At 39.4% G+C, this 19,938-nt stretch overlaps 1 protein-coding gene across 2 annotated transcripts; it reads left to right on the top strand.

Annotated features, from left to right (window-relative positions):
* Positions 1-998: 998 nt before the first annotated feature.
* On the top strand, positions 999-19,144 carry LOC119744844 (basic leucine zipper and W2 domain-containing protein 2-like). Of its 2 annotated transcripts, XM_038221018.1 has the most exons (16): positions 999-1,102; positions 2,709-2,792; positions 5,171-5,246; positions 6,657-6,836; positions 9,131-9,240; positions 10,172-10,240; positions 10,765-10,900; positions 11,889-11,998; positions 13,383-13,469; positions 13,710-13,799; positions 14,325-14,390; positions 15,286-15,366; positions 15,764-15,835; positions 16,689-16,755; positions 16,989-17,111; positions 17,537-19,144. In XM_038221018.1, exons 3-16 carry the CDS (start codon positions 5,186-5,188, stop codon positions 17,554-17,556), a joined length of 1,272 nt encoding a protein of 423 aa, XP_038076946.1. In that variant the 5' UTR covers positions 999-1,102; positions 2,709-2,792; positions 5,171-5,185; the 3' UTR covers positions 17,557-19,144. The 2 variants fall into 2 exon arrangements, with proteins under 2 accessions (XP_038076946.1, XP_038076945.1); XM_038221017.1 differs by lacking the exon at positions 2,709-2,792 and having other exon boundaries at positions 1,006-1,102.
* The last annotated feature ends 794 nt before the right edge of the window (positions 19,145-19,938 follow it).

Genomic DNA, 19,938 nt, shown 5'->3' with positions numbered 1-19,938 from the left:
TTTTATTATCCACAGAAACAAAACCCAAAACAGTCACCATCATTAGTCATTAATCATTGGACCGTAAGGTGACATGACTCTTTGGTTTGGAATGGTTAAATTCTTTTGAATGGTTAAATGACTATTCATTAGGTCATTACTTAGGGGGAGCTCCTACCGTCATAAATTTCAAGACCTATTCTTCATACATTGCAAAAGAAATATACTATGTGATTTTCTTTATTCAAGTGCAAACAGAAATACCATGGGAATTTTATTCCATCCAATCACTTTATTTTTAATCTTTTTATCATGGCGCTGTAACTCAATGGTTCAATTATACTTCTTTTTTTCTAAGGGCGTCATCTCAAAAGTGGGGGGGGGGGGGGGGGGGGGGGGGGGAGGGGGGGGACATACCTTGATCAGCACTATACTAATGCGTGCGCGCAGCACGACAGAAGCCCTAACTGCCTGCTGGGCGTGGGGTTCGGGCCCGCCCGCTAAGGGCCCCGCTCTGTGGTGCAATCTGAGGCAATTTCTGCTCATAAAATTCGGCCGACTCGGACTGGAGTGTTCTCCATATAGCTGTGAAATAAATGGGGTTCCTATGGCACACTTGAACAAATCTCGGAAAATCCCACATAAAAACGTTAGAAAAATTCGTTAAAGTTGATAAATTCTGATAAATAATTATTTTCTCCACTAACCAACTTCCGTGACAAGTTGTCAGAAAAATAACTTTTCAGACTGCAGAGTGCACTTGGAAATAATAATCGGAATATCACGCCAAAATATAATTTCTCTCATTTGAACGGGTATGTTTAGAGCTACATGAAATTTCACTGATTGCGAACACTGGTGTAAAACTTTTGCACTAGGGCCGAAAAATTGAAGTGCGCCACGACGTCACGTGGCCGCATATTTTTTGGTACCATTTCAGTTTTGTTCCGCGTGGCCACGAGTCATACTGTTATAATGGACCCCGAATGGACCCGTGGTATCATAGGGCGTACACCCCGCACACGTTGTACGTAAAGTACAAGAACGTCATGCGTTAGATATTTCCCGCATGCATTGCACACTGCATCTGCAACTGAACCACTCAATACGCGACAGAACTTCCGTAAGTTGCCCCAAGATTTTCTGGTATTTTTCTCTCTGTTTATACTATTTCTTCACAACATTGATTCATATGAAGATATTAAGGTTCTATGTATATGTTAATACAATCTAATGTAGATTTGAATTTCGGTAAATGGAAATTTAGTCTATTTATTTATTTGAGATTTCATTGTAAAAGACGTGAAAAATATAACGGTGTTGTTCTCCATGGTACTCTGCTGTTGTTCAATAACTAGCATAATGGAACGGGTACCAGTGTGATATATAGGGATTTTAGAAGTTGTGTGGTTTGTGAATTGTGGTTTTTAGGCCTAGGCCCACTTGTTTTCCCTGTGAAAACTTAATTGATTCTCTTAATATTTCAATAGAGTGTCTTTAAATGATACAGTTAAGTAGTTGCCAATGTTGTTACAGTTTGTTAGGTAGGCCTATTTTTTTTGGCAGATTTTTTAAATTTGTTTTGACCAGGCCAAAAAAATAATTCTTCTGCTTCCGGTTACCCGACCGACCCTATTTTTATGCTGCGACCCTAAAATTTTTATCGGTAATTAAAAAAAAATAATAATAATAATGATTGAATAAATAAAAATAAAATCTTGTTGTCTTTTCTGTCTTCACAAATACCTCTCAACAACCATGACAACCTTTTTGCGTCAAATATGCTTGTATTTATTTATTTTCTTACTTACATTCGCTTTTGTTTTCAAAAGAAACCTCCGTTATTTTTAAAAAGAATTCGCTTCGCGATATAACTACGTTGCAATTTGATGTCACGGTGACTATAATCATGTGCGTAAACGTAGCTCAATGCAGCGACGACTGGTTCCCGCCGCGCTGCGCAGGGGCCAAATTAGAAAACATGATGAAAATGCGGTAACTAAACTGTGCATGCCCATGAACAGATAGCGCTAGCATTGCTGTGCATTGCAGGCACGTGCACTGTCAACTGGTCGGATTCGACATCGTGAAAATGCCAAAAAAACAAAGATGGAGAAAGAACATTTCTGCAAGTTAATTCACAGAATTGATCTAGTTTGTCTGTGTATGTATTTTCCGTGTTCAGTTCAAGAGTTCATTTTGAGATCGCAATACTCGTATTTTGGAGTGATACATGCAGCGTGTTTCCCAAAATTTCGACCATAAAAACGAGGTCTGTCGGCCGCGCGCCACACGTGCACAGTGCATCACACACTTCAGAGTTTTGGCCAGCTTCCCGTCTTGACTAGCGTTGTGCATAATGGTGCGAACGACCTGAATTTTCCATTATTTTTTTAAGAATTATCGAACATAAATATATTGACAATAATTAAGGTAGGTTTGATTCACTTTTTGTGGCCATTTTGTGTATAGCTTTGGAAATAGTTTAGGCTAAAACTTTGCATATAATTGAATACCCCATTCAATCTGCATAAAAAAAATTCCAACTGACCGACCCTATTTTTGAAAGGCATGTAATCGGAAGCAGAAGTGTTTCTGGCTAAACACGGTTTGTTTGATAAAGAAAAAAAAAATACAAAATTAAAGTCTTATCAAATGAATTTCTGTTGGTTTTTAGTTTTGTTTTGTTGATGTTTAGTTTTTGCTTTTCCTTCTTTCCCCCTTCCAAGGTTCCGGGCTGAGTGGGCACTGAGTATTTAGAGTAACAGAGGATATTGTTTGGCAGTAACAAGAAAAGGCTTGTTGAAATCCCAGTGAGTTTCCATTTGTGTTTGTCCCCACATTCAGGACACGTTAAGTAAATTAACACTAACCCCCTAGACCCTCTCTGGCTAGGCTGCAACCTCAATCCTGCAAAATCCTCCAGTTGCCACCAAGAAACAATTTGGATTCAGCCTCAATCCTCCAAAATCATCCGTTATTTCTTGAATTTAGTCTGTGGAGGGTGACCACTGCCTCAATCCTCTAAAATCCTCTGCCAATTACTGCTACGGTTTGAGGCAGTGCGAATGGCATTCAGAAGCCGTGCAGATGAAATACAAGAAAAACACAGGAGATTTTGACATAGGAGATTCACAGATTTTGGAGGATTGAGGAGGGTTAGGGCTAATCAAAAAAGGAAAGAAAGAATTTCTGGAAAAAAAATAATTTTTTATGTTTTCAACCTTTTTCTTTCTTGTTTTTTTTCCTTCAGATTTGTTGTCTTTAGCTTGCTGTTTATGTTTATTAATAAAAATTAAATACAGTTTTACTGACGTGCAATTTCAAAACAAAATCAGATTGATGACTGTAATCACAAGATTGAAAAGTTGATATTTCAACAATTGGATAGAGAAAAAGACAGATTAGAATCAAGTATTTCTGACTGAACTGGTATTGCTGAAGAAAATGCATGCCTTCTAAGAGTAAAGTCCATTTGCCAGATGTGACTAATAAAATCAGATATCAGGGTTCTCATGGATCAAATGATAGTCTTTATTGTTGAAGGTCATATTAGCATTTACCTCAGTGACAGCCAGCTATTGCGCATACATGTACTCATGAACGCATGTTGAACAAAATTAAAAACTTGAATTTTGGCCTTGAAAATGCAGACTTTGTAAATGTAATAACATTTACATTGAAGTAGCATTTCAATGCACCACACGTATAGGTGAAGCTGTTTGATTTTGATCATGCTTGCTGAACCACTTTTTCTTCTGTAAACTATGGGCATGTCATCCAATTTGTGAGTGAATTGGCTACATGATGGTTTTGAAAATAGGTTGCATGTGCATCATAAAGTGAGGCATTATTAGAATATGTAAACCAATGTGCATTTAGGAACTTTGCTGTTTGAGGGCAAGGCAACCACCTTCGGTCAAGGGCAATTAAGAATATCTGTTGGAATATTTCAAGGGGCAACAAGGCCAAGTCCATTGCACATGTGCAGTTTCAGCGGTTGTTTACAACTGACAAAAGACAATGTCCTTCACTCGGGCCATTTTTGCTCGGCCTCCAGACGTGATGCACAAATATGATAGCAAGTTGGTCTGCATTCTGTAGCAGTACACAGCAAGGATGATGACTAGCACTGGGTTATGAGTCACATGATTCCAAACTCTTTTGAAATCACTCGGCTGACTTGCTGTACTGCGACAGATAAAAGCAGACTGCCTCTCTTTTTATCCAACTTGGTGTCGTGTCCAATTTTGAAGGGTAAACTTTTTAAAATCCATTTCAGTGTAAACGTCATTTGAACACCATTTATATAAAAGCCATGATATTATCAATATTTGGCATTCTTGCGCATTGAAGTGTATATATTATCAATATTTGGCATTCTTGCACAATGAAACGTATGTGTATTGATGTACATGTACATTTATTTCCATGTCGACAATTTTTCCCATGACATAATTTCTCACTTGATCATGTTTTTCCCAGATCACAAATTTGTGTGATGTCTACTTTTACATGTACTTAGCATATTAACCCTAACTTCCTACTGTCTTTTACCAAGTCCACCAAAATCCATCACTAACTCTGCTTCCAATACATGACATAATGGAATCCACCACTGAAGTACTGGTGGATATTGATGGACATAGTACACATGGCTTATACGACAACAGCAAAACAGGATGCTAGGCAAAATCAATCAGATTCACCTAGCACTGCTTCAGGCCTCCAGGCCCAAGTCCATCATACTCCATCAATATTCAGTCAAACCAGGCCTGCAGGACCAAGTCCCCAAAATCCACCAAAATGGGAGGATGGAGTTGGGGAGTTTAGGGTATTGTGGTTTTTTGTAAACAAAAGTCTTGGAACCACAAAGTCGCCTTTACCTTAACATTTTGATTGGGGCAATTTTCACTGGGCCAAGTTCAAAATAAGTTGATAAAGCTATAATAATTCTATTGAGTCCTATCTAATTATCCCCCTTTATTTTAATGTTTAAAAAAAAAAAAAGAACGTTCTAGAATACAGTTGAATATTTTCTGTTTGGGGTCATTCCCTGAAATGTTTTACTGAACTCACAGCTGTTGAAGTATCTTTTGATTTGACCTCATCTGTTTTCCTCCTTCAGACAGATGAGAGAGACAGTGATCTAACCTTGAATGTGTCATTTTATCTCCTTTTTGTTTGGCAGCAAACACTTTTATTTATGAGTAATAAGCAGCCCAAACCCGTCCTCACAGGCCAGCGGATTAGGACCCGGAAACGGGGTAAGTCAGGGCTGCAATTCTTTTCACAACATTTTCGTTTTCTGTGATTCAACGTCATACAATGTAGTACAGGTACTAATAGTGGGGCAGAAAGGGGAAATATTTGGGGGATTCTTCACTTTGACGATAAAAACATAGGAAAAAATGTTGCAACCTGACGCCACTTTTTTCTTCATATATCATCTCAATGAAGGTCAGTCATTGCAAAAATGATGATAAACATGAATCTAAGACTGAGAAACATTTCCAATTTTGTTAGGAAATAGGAAATTTTCTTGAGTCTCCATAGATTTTGTACACAACCGCTGAAGTGGCGTCAGGTTGCAACATTTTTTTCCAAAGCATGGCATTTGGCACACAGTCGGAGTATGTCTTAGAGAAAGATATTTGCCTATAGGGCCATCGCAGATTTGTCCTTTGAAAAAATATAGGTAGAATAACAAGCAATTTTTGAATTTTTCAAAATGGCTGCCATTGCTTGTTATTTTACTTATATTTTTTTACTTATATTTTTTTAATTGACAAATCTGCGATGGCCCTATAGCCAAAAATTGTTCTCATGACATACTCTGACTGCGTGTCAAATTCCATGCTTTTATCATTCACTGAACAATCCCATCACCAATGTGCTGTACTATTATTGAGTTAGATTCAACCCATTCAATTGACCCCATTTGTTGATGGAAAATACACCCCTGGTTTTTTTTTTGGGCCATCTTTGCAAAATGATGTTACAGTTTATCCATTCTCTGAGCTTTGTCCAAACACGTCCCGAGGACCTCCACCTCTATCTGTTGCGAGTCAGTGTTCTACTGACTTTCTTCCGGACATTGGCAGCTGGACCTTGGGTTCGTCGTCTGGACAGGGAGGTCCGGTCATATCTCAGGTCAAATGTCTCCTCGGAGCACGAAACTTGAGATTAGCTGACTGTGACTTCTTGAGCCCAGTGAAGATATTGAACTTTCTGATTGCTACATACCCCTAACTCAAGGAATATATGCTTACCAGATAGCTCCAAACATTAACCCTAACTCCTGAGGCATCCTTTGCGAGAATCCTTCTTGAATTCTCCAAAATTAACCAAGGGGCGCAAAGTCTGAACTGATGTACAAGTGGTAAAGCCTTAACCACCCTCAATCGTGCAATGACGGAAAGAAAAAATCTCTCCCAAAATTCCTTGCTTCTTACCGAGTGGTTGTTTCAGACGAGTCTCACTCAGAATCCGAGTAAAACCTTCAAATACTTCTTTTGCTGCAGCAATTATACCTCCAGGAAACCTGTGTATCTAAACAACATAGTAATTTTAGTATCGTCGCTCTTTTTTCTCCCCAAGTAAAAAAAACCAACCTGACAAGGTCATTTCCATTATTGTTTTTGCATTTAAAAAAAAATTCCCCGACTCGGTAACAGATGAGAAAGAGAAGTACCACCCTAATGGCTTTAGTGAAATTCTCGTGAATGGTCTCAACGACGTAAACGTGAATGATCTGGAAGAGGTCGCCAAGTATCTGGATGGTGCTGGCAGCAAGCTTGACTACAAGCGTTACTGGGAGACACTCTTTGATATTCTGTTGGCCGGCGGGATCTTAGGTGAGTGTTACACCTTCTATTGGATGTGATCTAACTTTCTTGACTTTTTAATAGATATTTTTGGTTCACCTTGGATGAGATCTAGTCGGCGTGATGGATCATAAGACATCACAAGTTCATCACAAGACAATCACAAGTCATCCAGTCCCAAGTCAAGTCGCAGGCTATTCTAATGAACCATAACAAAGACATTCCTTTTATATTGTTTATCTCCTGCCTCTCGTGACTGGACTTGTGAATTAGTTGTGACCGGAAAGTTTGATGTACTTGTGATTCATCACAAATATCCCGACTACAACGATACCTGTTCCTTTTGGTCGAAAGCCCGTCACATGGGTAGTTTTAAACTGCCGGTTAAAACACCGTGCGTTTTGCGCCACATCGCGCAGTATGTGACGTGCGCGCGCCAATTTTCATAGAAGCACTGCGCATGAGGCTCATACCATAGATATGGTCAGAGGGGTGTTTCACAAAACCTGAAGTGAAATTGTTGAACAAAATCTTTGGAAATTTGTGATTTGCTGACTTTTTGGCCCAAAGGTATTCAGCGGTTGTTTACAACCGACAGAAGACAATGTCCTTCACTTGGGGCATTTTTGCTCGGCCTCCAGACGTGATGCACAAATATGATAGCAAGTTGGTCTGCATTCTGTAGCAGTACACAGCAAGAATGATGACTAGCACTGGGTTATGAGTCACATGATTTCAAACTCTTTTGAAATCACTCGGCTGACTTGCTGTACTGCGACAGATAAAAGCAGACTGCCTCTCTTTTTTGTAAAACTTGGTGTCATGTCTAATTTTGAAGGATAACTTTTTAAAAGCCATTTCAGTGTAAACGCCATTTTAACACCATTTATATGAAAGCCATGATATTATCAATCTTTGGCATTCTTGCCCATTGAATTGTACGTGTATTGATGTACGTATGTATTTCCATGTCGACACTTTGTGATTTATTGACTTTTTGGCCTAAAGGTATTAATAAATGGGAATAAATATGTGCTTAGGTTATAATAAACAAGTTTGTTTAAAACCGGCTAGGTCGCCCATAATTTCGGCTTGGGCCATAATCCCCTGTCCAGACCCCTAGCCGGCTTTTAACATACATGTTGAAAACCGGCAAAGCACATGTTTATTTCCTTATCATTGCCAAGTCTTGGCTTGGATATGGGTTCTTAACTTTTAATTGGATATTATCTGGGGTTTTGACATTTGACGTGCATTGTTCATTTTTATGCCCCGCGGCGAAGCCGAAGGGGCATACTGTTTCCGCCTTGTCCTTCCGTGGGTGGGTGTGTGGGTGGGTGGGTGGGTGGGTGTGGGTGTGTGTGTGTGTGTCCGGACAAATCTTGTCAGCGCGATAACTTGAGAAATACTTAACATATGAACTTCAAATTTGGTTTGTGGATTGTTCTTGGTAATCCTAAGAAGCCTTTTGCATTTGGGGCCAAAAGGCCAAAGGTCAAGTTCACAGTGGCTAAAACAATAGAAATCTTGTCAGCGCGATAACTTGAGAAATACTTAACATATGAACTTCAAATTTGGTTTGTGGATTGTTCTTGGTAATCCTAAGAAGCCTTTTGCATTTGGGGCCAAAAGGCCAAAGGTCAAGTTCACAGTGGCTAAAACAATAGAAATCTTGTCAGGGCGATAACTTGAGAAATACTTTACATGTGGACTTCAAATTTGGTTTGTGGATTGTTTTTGGCAATCCTAAGAAGCCTTTTGCATTTGGGGTCAAAAGGCCTAAGGTCAAGTTCACAGTGGCTAAAACAATAGAAATCTTGTCAGCGCGATAACTTGAGAAATACTTTACATGTGAACTTCAAATTTAGTTTGTGGATTGTTCTTGGCAATCCTAAGAAGCCTATTGCATTTGGGGCCAAAAGGTCAAGGGTCAAGTTCACAGTGGCTAAAACAATAGAAATCTTGTCAGCGCAATAACTTGAGAAATACTTAACATATGAACTTCAAATTTGGTTTGTGGATTGTTCTTGGTAATCCTAAGAAGCCTATTGAATTTGGGGCCAAAAGGTCAAGGGTCAAGTTCACAGCGGCTAAAACAATAGAAATCATGTATTTATTCTGAGATTACATGTATAGGGATTAGGGACTAATTCATATAAAACCTACAGAAGACACTAATGCTGTCAATGAATGTTCCATGTGACCAAGGTACATGTAAGTTGATGTTAAAAGAGTGGTGTTATGTCATGGGAACTGTCACCGTTGCGGGGCATTTGTGTTTGTAAACACACCTGACTTGTTTTGTTTTATCTTGCCTTCCTCAGCCCCTGGGGGCAATCTCCTCCAAGATGACGATAAGAAAGAGACCGCCATTAGTAAATTCTGCCTCTTCTCAGCGGAGGAGACCACCGAGGCTATTAAGGGTGTTGCCACGGTAAGAACGACTTCCAGCAAGTTGTGTTCAAGGTTGCTTTGATTAACCACTTAAAACCCTCCAAGATCCTTCAGAGCTGCTAAGCAGATTTGTGTGCTAAGCAAATATAAGAGCAAATCTGGGCGAGGACGATGGTTTACCCTTAGTTGAGCTAATCTCACTCGAATTCAGAATGGTTGGACTACTGTAGCTGACTTCTTGGAATCTGAGCATGGGGCATGGTTCCATTACTGGTTGCCAATAGCCATGTCGTCATAACACAAAGCAGGGAGTTTTATTATGACATTTTGACCAGCTTATTAACCCTAACTCCCTAGGCATTTTTGCCAGGATGTAACCTCAATCCTGCAAAATCCTCCAACTGTCTCCATGTAAAAATAGCATACAGCCTCAATCCTGCAAAATCCTCTGTTATTTCTTGAAAGTGAACCTCGGAGGGGTGACCACTGCCTCATTCCTGCAAAATCATCCAGCAATCACTGTCAATATGTTGAGGCAGAGCCAGTGACATCCTGGAGCAGTGCGGAGGATTTCAAGTATAACATAGGCCTAAATTTATGCATGGCTGAGCATCAACAACACAAGGTCCGGCCCAAGATCTTGACACAGTGCATTCTCCGAAATCAGCAACACACTTTTGCCATGAAGCCTCAATCCTGCAAAAATCCTCCATTTTGCAAAGAGGCTTTTGGAGGATTTGGGAAGGTTAGGATTAAAGGAGACGTTTGCACATTGCTACTAGTATAAGTTACGCAGGTATAAGTTACATCCCAAATCAACTACTATTCGGCTGAACTTGGTCTGAGTTGATAGCCTGTAAGGACGTTACACCGCTTGACATTTTTCGCTAAAATTTTTGGTACAGGCTTACGGTAATTCCTTCATTTGCTATAATTTCATTCAATGTGATACTTTTTTTGTATTTGGACAGGTGTTCCAGCGATTGACGAGACGTTACAGGTACTTGGGAAAGAAACTGGAGGATGATGAGATGAAAAAGGTAAGACGTTCACTATTCTAACAAATGATGTATTTGATGACATGCTATGATGTTACCACATTAAACTTACTGCTGTCTGAAATCAATCCTCGTCCCCTGCCATGCCTTTTTACACTGGCTAGTCACCAATAATGAGATATTATTTAAGTAAGCACTGTGACTAGTCAATGACTAGTCAAATTCCATCAATAGACAAAAACAAGTAACTGGTTCGTTCAGCTGGCTTATCAATCTCCTACAGTCAAAGCATAGCTGCAATAAAATTACATAAACAGTCACAGCCAGTCGCCATGTTGGATTTTGTTGATCTGTGCACTGAGCATACGTTGTTGGGAGTTTGTTGAATTAAGCAGGGTCCTCGCAAAGTATTTGGATCAAAAATACCTGTGGGAGTTAGGATTGAGTTCACGGCGACGGATCTTGGTAAATCCGTGAATGATAACAGCAAAGGTCCTCACTTGGCTTCAAAGCTGATTTTAAAACTTGTGTATCTCCAATCATTTTGGATTTTTGTTTTTGCTTAGATCCTGTCGTTCCTGAAGTCTTTCAGCCCGTCGGAGCGCAACAAGCTGGCCATGTTCACGGGGCTGTTCCTGAGCACCGGCGAGAGTCCTGCCAACTGCCTGGAGAGCTTGATGAACGAGACTCTGGTCAAGGAAGGTCAGATGGGAAAACCTACTTAGCAGAAGAAAAAACTTGCTTAGCAACTTATCAAAATGCACTTAGCAAAAAAACAGCTGAGTACCAGACACGAGTATGTACTTGCATGACACTTTGGCTGGTTACCTTTTTTTTTTCGCTTAGCAAATGTTTTGTTCTCAGCCAAATTTCTTTGCTTAGCACTCCATAACCTTTGACCCAGGGTCTGAATACAGTGAGCTGCTTAGCAGGAAGTATTGCTTAGGAGATTTATGCGCTTAGCAGAAAATCAGCGGAGAACCAGTTATATGCCATACACTTGGCATGACACTTTGGCTGGTAACCTGTTATCGCTAAGCAGATATTTTCTGTGCTGAGCACATTTCTGTGCTGTGTAGCTCCATGCAATTTTTTCGCATTGACCTTTTGTCTTGAATGACTGGAACGCAAAGTGAATACACCTTGAGCATTGGTCATTCTTATACAGACATTCTTTACTTGATTTACTACACCCTCTAAAAACCCTCCAATATTCACTTGAAGTGTGTGCCTCGTGCTTTTGATGAGTGAATGAATCCCATTCAAAAAGTATCAGTCTATCTGGTTGCTTGCTTTAAAAGTACACTCGGAGACCAAGATTTCTAAAAATCAATTGTCTTCTGTCTAGCACCCCTTGAACAAAGACATTGACGAAATGGGGAACTGCCATCAAAGGACTGTGTAGCTCAGTCGGTAGACCACCGGAATGGCAATCCGGAGGTCGCAGTTTCAAAACCCGCTCCAGTTAATTTCTTTGTTCCACTTTTTAAAAAAATCCATAATAGTCCTGAATCCTCATATTTTAATATGATTTTGTTTTCATACACCTTAGAGGGTTAGGTAAATCAGGAATGTGTCTACACTAGTTCCATAACTTATTTTCCAGAATGTCCTTCTGTCATGTCATTATTAACTGATTTTAGTCGTTTTATTGATTTTACTTCTTTTTCTGCATTTGGCCATATTTCAGGGATTTCCCTGGAGTTCTTCAAGGTGATGTTCCGCACTTGGCTTGGGGAGAAAGACATGAGCAGTATCGCCAAGGTCCTCCGCAAGGCCTCCATGGATCGTAGACTCCTGGTAAGCGGACAGGAGAGGGCACTGTTACCCCTTGTAGTAAAACCCTCATCTGAAACCGAAATTAACAGAAGTTTAGTCAGGTACCGTTCCAAACAACCTTGGTTTGTGTACATTTCTCACAGCGGTCATGACCGAGTTTGACCAAGCTACTGTGGTCACCTGATCAAACGTCATGATCTAAATGGTCAATACGCACTGTCAAGCCCTGCCCACCTGTGGTTTGCGTACATTTCTCACAGTGCTCATGACCGAGTTTGACCAAGCTACTGTGGTCACCTGATCAAACGTCATGATCTAAATGGTCAATACGCACTGTCAAGCCCTGCCCACCTGTGGTTTGCGTACATTTCTCACAGTGCTCATGACCGAGTTTGACCAAGCTACTGTGGTCACCTGATCAAATGTCATGATCTAATTGGTCAGTGCGCACTTTCAAGCCCCGCCCACCTTTGGTTTGTGCACAGTTCTCATAGGGGTCATGACCGAGTTTGACCAAGCTACTGTGGTCACCTGATCAAATGTCATGATCTAATTGGTCAGTGCGCACTTTCAAGCCCCGCCCACCTTTGGTTTGTGCACAGTTCTCACAGTGGTCATGACCGAGTTTGACCAAGCTACTGTGGTCACCTGATCAAACGTCATGATCTAATTGGTCAGTGCGCACTGTCAAACCCCGCCCACCTTTGGTTTGTGTACATTTCTCACAGGGGTCATGACTGAGTTTGACCAAGCTACTGTGGTCACCTGATCAAATGTCATGATCTAATTGGTCAGTGCGCACTTTCAAGCCCCGCCCACCTTTGGTTTGTGCACAGTTCTCATAGGGGTCATGACCGAGTTTGACCAAGCTACTGTGGTCACCTGATCAAACGTCATGATCTAATTGGTCAGTGCGCACTGTCAAACCCCGCCCACCTGTGGTTTGTGTACATTTCTCACAGGGGTCATGACCGAGTTTGACCAAGCTACTGTGGTCACCTGATCAAATGTCATGATCTAATTGGTCAGTGTGCACTTTCAAGCCCCGCCCACCTTTGGTACGTGTACATTTCTCACAGTGGTCATGACCGAGTTTGACCAAGCTACTGTGGTCACCTGATCAAATGTCATGATCTAATTGGTGCACTGTTTGATTGACGGGCAGGAAGGGTCTGATTCCATTATGATGTTTTGACAAATACAAAAAGCACTGCACAATACAGAATGAAAAATGCAATGGGTTAGTGTGATAAGTGTGGTCTCTGTGCACAAGAACCCGGTCAACGTCCATGTGTTGAGGATTGGCTTTTCGGAATGACCAGCCAAAGAAAATGACATGCAGGAAACCCTCCCCCTTCTGCTTGTGTTCAAACACCAATGTACGCATTGTATTCTTGGTTTGCAGGAGGTCATCCCTAGTACTAAGAGGACTGAAGCTTACTTTGAGAAATACTTCGCTGAGGCCGGCTTGGATCAACTTGTCACCTTCCAGGTGGGTGGATTGATTGAGAAATGCACAAGAAAACGCGATTTGAAAAATTGACCAACTTTAAATGGGATTTTCTGGAAACTCGGTTTTGCAGCTGTCTGCACAGATTCGTCACTTCGTCAGAACGGTGACGATATTACTTTTGACGGAGTTGGTTTCCATACAATCCGAGGCGGATTTCTGCTAAGCACCGATATTTTGCTTAGCACAGATTATAGATTGTTTTCTCTTTCCGCTTTTTAGAGGAACTTGCAGCATGACGACAACAAGAACGTCTTCATGACAGAACTGAAGGAACTGCTGGAGAAGGAATCTCCTCCCACGCCTAAAGAAGTAAAGATCTATCTTCAATTTGTCAGATTTCATTCTTAAAAAAGCCCTTTTTTTCACTATTCAAATGAAATGGAGATTTAACGACGCTCTGAAAGTATTTGGTCTTGTACTTTTTAAAAATATTGCCACATTTTGATTAGTATGAAGGGAAAAAAAGTTACGATGAAACTTTTATCATTAATAAATGTCGTGTCTTTATTCAATTGCCAAAGTGCATTTCAAGTATTTTAATGAGATGGCCATTCTTGACACTGTGCAAATTCGATTGTTCAATTTGCAACACACAACTTGCTAATTTCCCCATCCAAAAAGCAAGTGTCATTAAACTTGGTACGTAGGAAGTTGGCATTTTTTTGGGCTGGCATTTTTTGAAACAAAGTTGGTGGCCATCAAAAGCAATATTTATCAGGCAGAACTTGGACTTATAAAACAATGAGATTAAAACCTGTGCTGATTATATTTTATTTTTCTAAGCAGCTTTGCTTACTTAGCTTACTTATAATTGTTGTCGTTGTGTCTGCACAGTTGATTGCAATCTGCACCGAGATGCAAGCTAAGACGTTACTGACTGAGCCAGAAGTGGCCAATCTGGTAAGAGTACAGACCCATTTTACCCCATTTCTGTCATGCAAACCCAAATATATTTTGGTTTAAGCCTAACTCCCTACTTAGTTTTTCATTGCTAGACTATGGAGTTGTTGCAAGCAACTGCAAGTAATTGTTTCAAATGTCGAACTTAAAATTCAAATCTTAAGAAAAGTTTGATTTGGCATGATTATCGGGACCCCAGTCCAAACCAGGAATAAATTCACTCTGTTTCAAATATTGCAATTGCGTATCAAACTGAAGTGGCAGGGCTTGAAAAGGAGGAGTAACTATAAAAGAATTGTAGGAGTTTTTTTTTATTTTCCATTTGGAGGTTTGGAAAAAATTATGATTCTTTTCATCTATCAAATATTTTGGAAAAAAAAAATCTTAAGTAAAATTCCTTTACTGGGATTTTTTTCTCGACTTTTAAGTTAAAAGTCAAGAAAAAATCATAGTAAAGGAATTTTACTTCAGATTTTTTTTTCCAAAACTTAAAAAAACAAAAGAGGCTTATAATTTGTATAATTGTGAAAGTGGGGAGTAGTTCAAAATGTTATTGTGATAATTTGCCAAATTGGCGATTTTGTTACAGAAAAATCCAAGCTCAGTTTTGCTTTGAACATCCCATTTAGAAGTGACTGTTGTGGACTTAAACACAAAACTGAATGCATGCTGTCCTGAGAATGATGTTACTCACCCGATAGACTTCTGAGATTGGCTTAAGACACCGGCGCTGAAGTCAACATTTTCTTGACTGACTCTGGACAGCAATGAAGTATCAGTTTTTACATATATGATTACCGAATCAAAAAATGAACGCCGAGAGGCTTAGTGTTGAACTTAATTGTGTCGTCACTCTGCAAATTGAATGTTTTGTGTTCTGATTCCCGTCTTTTAGATCTGGAACTGTATCATGGACATTGTGGAATGGAACAAGAGAGAAGAATTGATTACTGAACAGGCGCTGAGACACATCAAGGTAGGCCCAAAGGCTTCCTCCCTTCAATGGCTCAAATCTTCACTCAAAACCCTGGCCCCCAATCACCCATCCCACTCCACCTCAGAAACCTGTATCACATGTCTCGGACAGGTCTTGCAGAGTCACACCGAAATTGGTTCAGAGAGGTGAACCAATAGATAGCTTGTTAGAAGGGTGAATGGTTCTGATATATACGTCAAGAAAGCAATAATTGTGTTATAGAAATTTGTATCGTTATTGGTAAGAAGACAGAGATGCACTTCATTCCTCAGATGCATTATGCATAGCCAGTGTTTGCCTAAAAGTAGAAACAATTCATTTACCTGCTGGTATTTACCTGCCTTTTGCTTGAGTTGAACCAAGCGGTTCTCTATTTTTTTTTTTTAACCCTGTTCAGCCCTATACACCTATCCTGGCTGGCTTCACCTCTCAGGCAAGCACCGAGTTGTCTCTTCTGTACGAGATCCAGGTCAGTACGCTCATAACATTTTTTTTCAGTTGTCCTTAATTCCCTGATCCATAATGCCACTGTTTATTGAGAACACAGTTTTTTCCCATTGGGATAATCCTGGGAACAGAAAGTATCCCTAACACACCCAAAGGCAAGCTAGGATCATTGTAGTTGGAAAGACTGCTTATTTCCATTGGAAATGCACCACTTTACAATTGGGAAAGATCTTCAGTTGGGAAAGATCATAGGTTGGGAAAGGACTTCAGTTTGTTGTCATCTCTCATATTGGCTTCATTAGTTATGTAGTATGTGTGATTTAAAAACACTGGCTAAGCAGAGAATATCATACGCTTTTGTGCTTAGCGAAAATAGGCGGGAAACCAGCCACAAGCAATACAAGTCCCACAACATGTTGGCTGGTAACCTGTTTTTGCTAAGCGAATAAATTCTTTGCTTAGCATCATTTCTTCTTTGCTAAGCAGCCTTTTGAAATTGGCACCTAGCTGACACGCTGTCCTAAGGATGATGTTATTTACCCGATAGACTCCTGAGGCTGGCTTTTAAAGCAAGCTCCGATGAAGTCAACATTGGTTCACTGACTTGGGACAGATGAGAAATGTCAACCATTACGTTCACACTTCTTGCAAATACGAAGAGAAGTTGACGTCATTAAACATTCACTGCGAAATTCACCGGAGTTGAGATGTGTTCAACTTTTGTAAGCTCAGTGTATGAAAACTCGACGCGACCTTACAATATTTGCATTTGCTTGCGCGCCAAGTATGCACCGGTGTGTAGTCACTTGAAATGCACATTTATCCTCAAGCTTAAAAGGTTTCAAAATTTTGTGAATTTTTGTTTCTCTTTTCAGGAATACTGTTACACCAACATCAACTTCATGAAGACTTTTCAGAAGATTGTGTTCCTTCTCTACAGAAGTGAGTGTTTATGGCAGGCCTAGGCATGAGAGTTTTCTCTTTGAATCTGAGAGAGAGACGTTATCAGTATAGGAAGAAATGCAGTTTTTTTTTTTTTTTTTGATTCATCCAATTTTCAGCCCTTTTTAAAACTTGTGTATGCAGCATGTATCTAGTGCAATACTGAACTAAGTGTGCCCGAGTACAACTGACCGATTTTGACTTATTTTAAACTTTTACAAAAAATCTTGTAGCTGATGTCCTGTCCGAGGAGACCATCTTGAAATGGAACAAGGAATTCCAAGTGGGCAAAGGCAAGAGCGTCTTCTTGACTCACATGAAGCAGTTCGTGGAATGGCTGGAGAATGCGGAGGAAGGTAGGTGATGTATATATGAGTCCAGACAAGTTTTAAGATGGCCAATTCCGTTTCCAGGCACAAGTACCCCCTCGCTTGGCTACAAAGAGAGCAGTAGGCCTGGATCATACTTGATGCGAAGATAATTTGACGCAAGGAAACATCCGCTGCGAAATTCACCAGAGTTGAAATGCGTTCACCTTTTGCAAATTCGCAGTGCAGATACTTGTCATGACGTCACAAATTTACGTTCACGTTTTGCTTTCTTGCCTTCAGAGGGGACTGCAGTGTCTGGCTTCGCATGCAGACAATACAGGCTAGTGTGCATTCAAAATAAAAATATTCATGTGTGCTTCGCGCCAGTACCCGCATATGCGCGGTCACGCAAGATCGGTTTTTGGGCAACAATCATCCCAGTGTCTGTTCCTTTCCATTTCGTTATTTAGAATCTGACGAGGACGACTAAAGGGGTCATAGTTCAGCTTCCTACCTCAGAGGCAACTTAGCCGGACAACTAGAGAAAAATTTTTAAAAACGGCTCCTCGTTGCGATAGTCAAATACTTGGGTTTACAGGAATGGTAGTTGTAGACAATACCGTGTTTAATTATGCAATATTTGTTTTTCTGTAAAAGATTTATCAGTAGTAATGTATGTGATACTTAACTTTTCAAAAAAATACCCTTTTAAAAATGAGACTTTGGTCATATTTCTTTGAGTAAACTTTGTATGCATATTTTTTTGAATAACCAGCACTTAAAAAGTATTTTCCACATTCCTTGGTAACATTTTGAGTTTTAGAGTCACGCAGAGATCTTGTCTCGAAAAGTGGCTTTTTCCCCCGTAATGCTTTCTTTTACTAACAAACAACCGAGGCCTTGGATTTGGTGAAGATGTTACATGTTTTACAAGGATATCTGCCTGTTCGTCTACACAGATTTTTTGCTCGTAAGGGATACTTATTTTGATAGTATTTTTAACGAAGTAGTGTGAGAGTCTTGTAGTCCCTTATTAAAAAAAAAAAATGGAAACATAACTTGCAGAGACTTATCTTGTTTGTTTATTATTTTTTTTAATGAAATGTCAAAACAACAGTATACTTCCATTTTGTAAAAAGGTGAATCACAAAATGAAATTAAATAGACAAAACGTTGATTGGTGATAAATGTTGTCACCGGGGGATAAATTCCTGGCGCTGCTAAGCACGGATAAGATTTGCTAAGCAAGATGAAGGTTTACCAGCCACAATGCCATGTGATGTCTACTGCTTTTCCACTGGTTCCCACTGATTTTCGCTTAGCACACATCAGCTATGCAATGTTTTCTGCACCCAGGAATTTGAGCCCTGGAGTTGACCAAACTATACGCGATTTCTTTGATACATGTGCGTGTTTGTTTTTGAATGTTAAGTAAATTGGTGTTCATTTTTTGAAAATGTGTCCAGTTTTTATCCTGTCTTTGTCATGTGATCTCTCTATTGAAAGTGTTACTCAGAAATCAAATATGTAGCATTTCGCAGCGATTTAAATGCTGTGGTTGCTTGGTAAAGTTTGGGATTAGTTTGCTTCACAAAAAATAAACGTTAGTTTTTACTGGGTTTTTTTTGTTGTTGTTGTTGCTCTTTTTGTCTTGCATTTATCAAGTATAGAAATCAAAACACTGGCAATTCTTACCTTCGATAATTATCACGAAAAGTTGATTTTCAGTCTTGGGTTAGGGGAAAAATACTGCATAAATTACGTCATTGTTCTTAATGTCAAAGTGTACATGAAATTATATGTGTTGCATAAAAAAACAAGATCTTTTTTTTCGCTCATTAATTTGATGTAAGAAACTGACGACGACCCATTTTCTACAGTTGATGGCGCACTTCGGATCTGTCTCAAGAACGTTTGAGGGTTCCATCTATTTTTGTGGTTATTTAACAAATAAAACCGCACAATTGGTTCTATTTTTGTGAGGGGATCTTTTTAAGATTTTTCTGTGTATAACATATGTTCTGATTTTTGGTTTATTTCAATTTTGAGGAGAAATAAATTGCTGGGAAAAATAAAAATGTTTATTTTGTCTCTTCTCTGCCAACCCCAAACCCCCCAGAAAAGTCCATTGTTCTTTATAGGTAACTTTTGACCCAGTTTTAAAAGACAAGATTATAGCTCAATATATTTTGGGGAAAAAAAAACTTTTTCCCTACAATAAAATCTAAAATTGCATTAGAAAAGAAAGTCATTACCATACAAATTATTTTAATTCTTATTTTAGACGGCTTTAATTTTATTTTTCCAACTAAAAGATTATTGTTACTGCATAGATGTAAGTGTGGGACAATATCAGGTTTTTATATTACTTCTGTACTAGCATAAAAAAATCACAAAATGACAAAATATGTTACTGTTCCCTTTGCATTATAAGTACATGTACTAATCAGGAGGTTGAGAAATATGGATTTCTTTTTGAGCCAAAACAAAGTTTCACTGATTTGTGTTTGTTAAAACTTGCATTATGTACAATAGTAACTCTATGTACGGACAACTACAAAGGTCTCTATAGATATTAACAAAAAGGAATATTGATCTTAGCAACAAGGGAAGGACAGCAACGGAAGAGGGCAAATTCACAAATTATATTTCAATATTTGGTTTTGCCATTGACCGATGCAAACTTATGTCAAGTACATCCAGTGTGATCTATGAGCTTCTGATAAAACAAATTCACAAGCTTCCCTAGCTGGACTTCAACCCATACATGTGCCTACATATACCTTACCCACTACCAACATATATTTTTAAAAACTATACATGCAAATTGCGGACTTCAAACTACGCTCAGCAAAAGAACACTGAAAAGTTG

Source organism: Patiria miniata, unplaced genomic scaffold (assembly GCF_015706575.1).
Source record: "Patiria miniata isolate m_02_andy unplaced genomic scaffold, ASM1570657v1 HiC_scaffold_7, whole genome shotgun sequence".
Taxonomy (NCBI): domain Eukaryota; kingdom Metazoa; phylum Echinodermata; class Asteroidea; order Valvatida; family Asterinidae; genus Patiria; species Patiria miniata.
Note: the sequence above shows the minus strand (reverse complement) of the source record. Positions and strands in the feature narration are given on the sequence as shown.

Excerpts from the sequence above, each read along its gene's own strand:
- LOC119744844 (XM_038221017.1), top strand. The coding sequence starts at position 1,049 with ATGCATTGCACACTGCATCTGCAACTGAACCACTCAATACGCGACAGA. Across the intron at positions 13,470-13,709 it reads ATCAACTTGTCACCTTCCAG|AGGAACTTGCAGCATGACGA; the intron begins GTGGGTGGATTG and ends TCCGCTTTTTAG. Across the intron at positions 14,391-15,285 it reads AGCCAGAAGTGGCCAATCTG|ATCTGGAACTGTATCATGGA; the intron begins GTAAGAGTACAG and ends CCCGTCTTTTAG.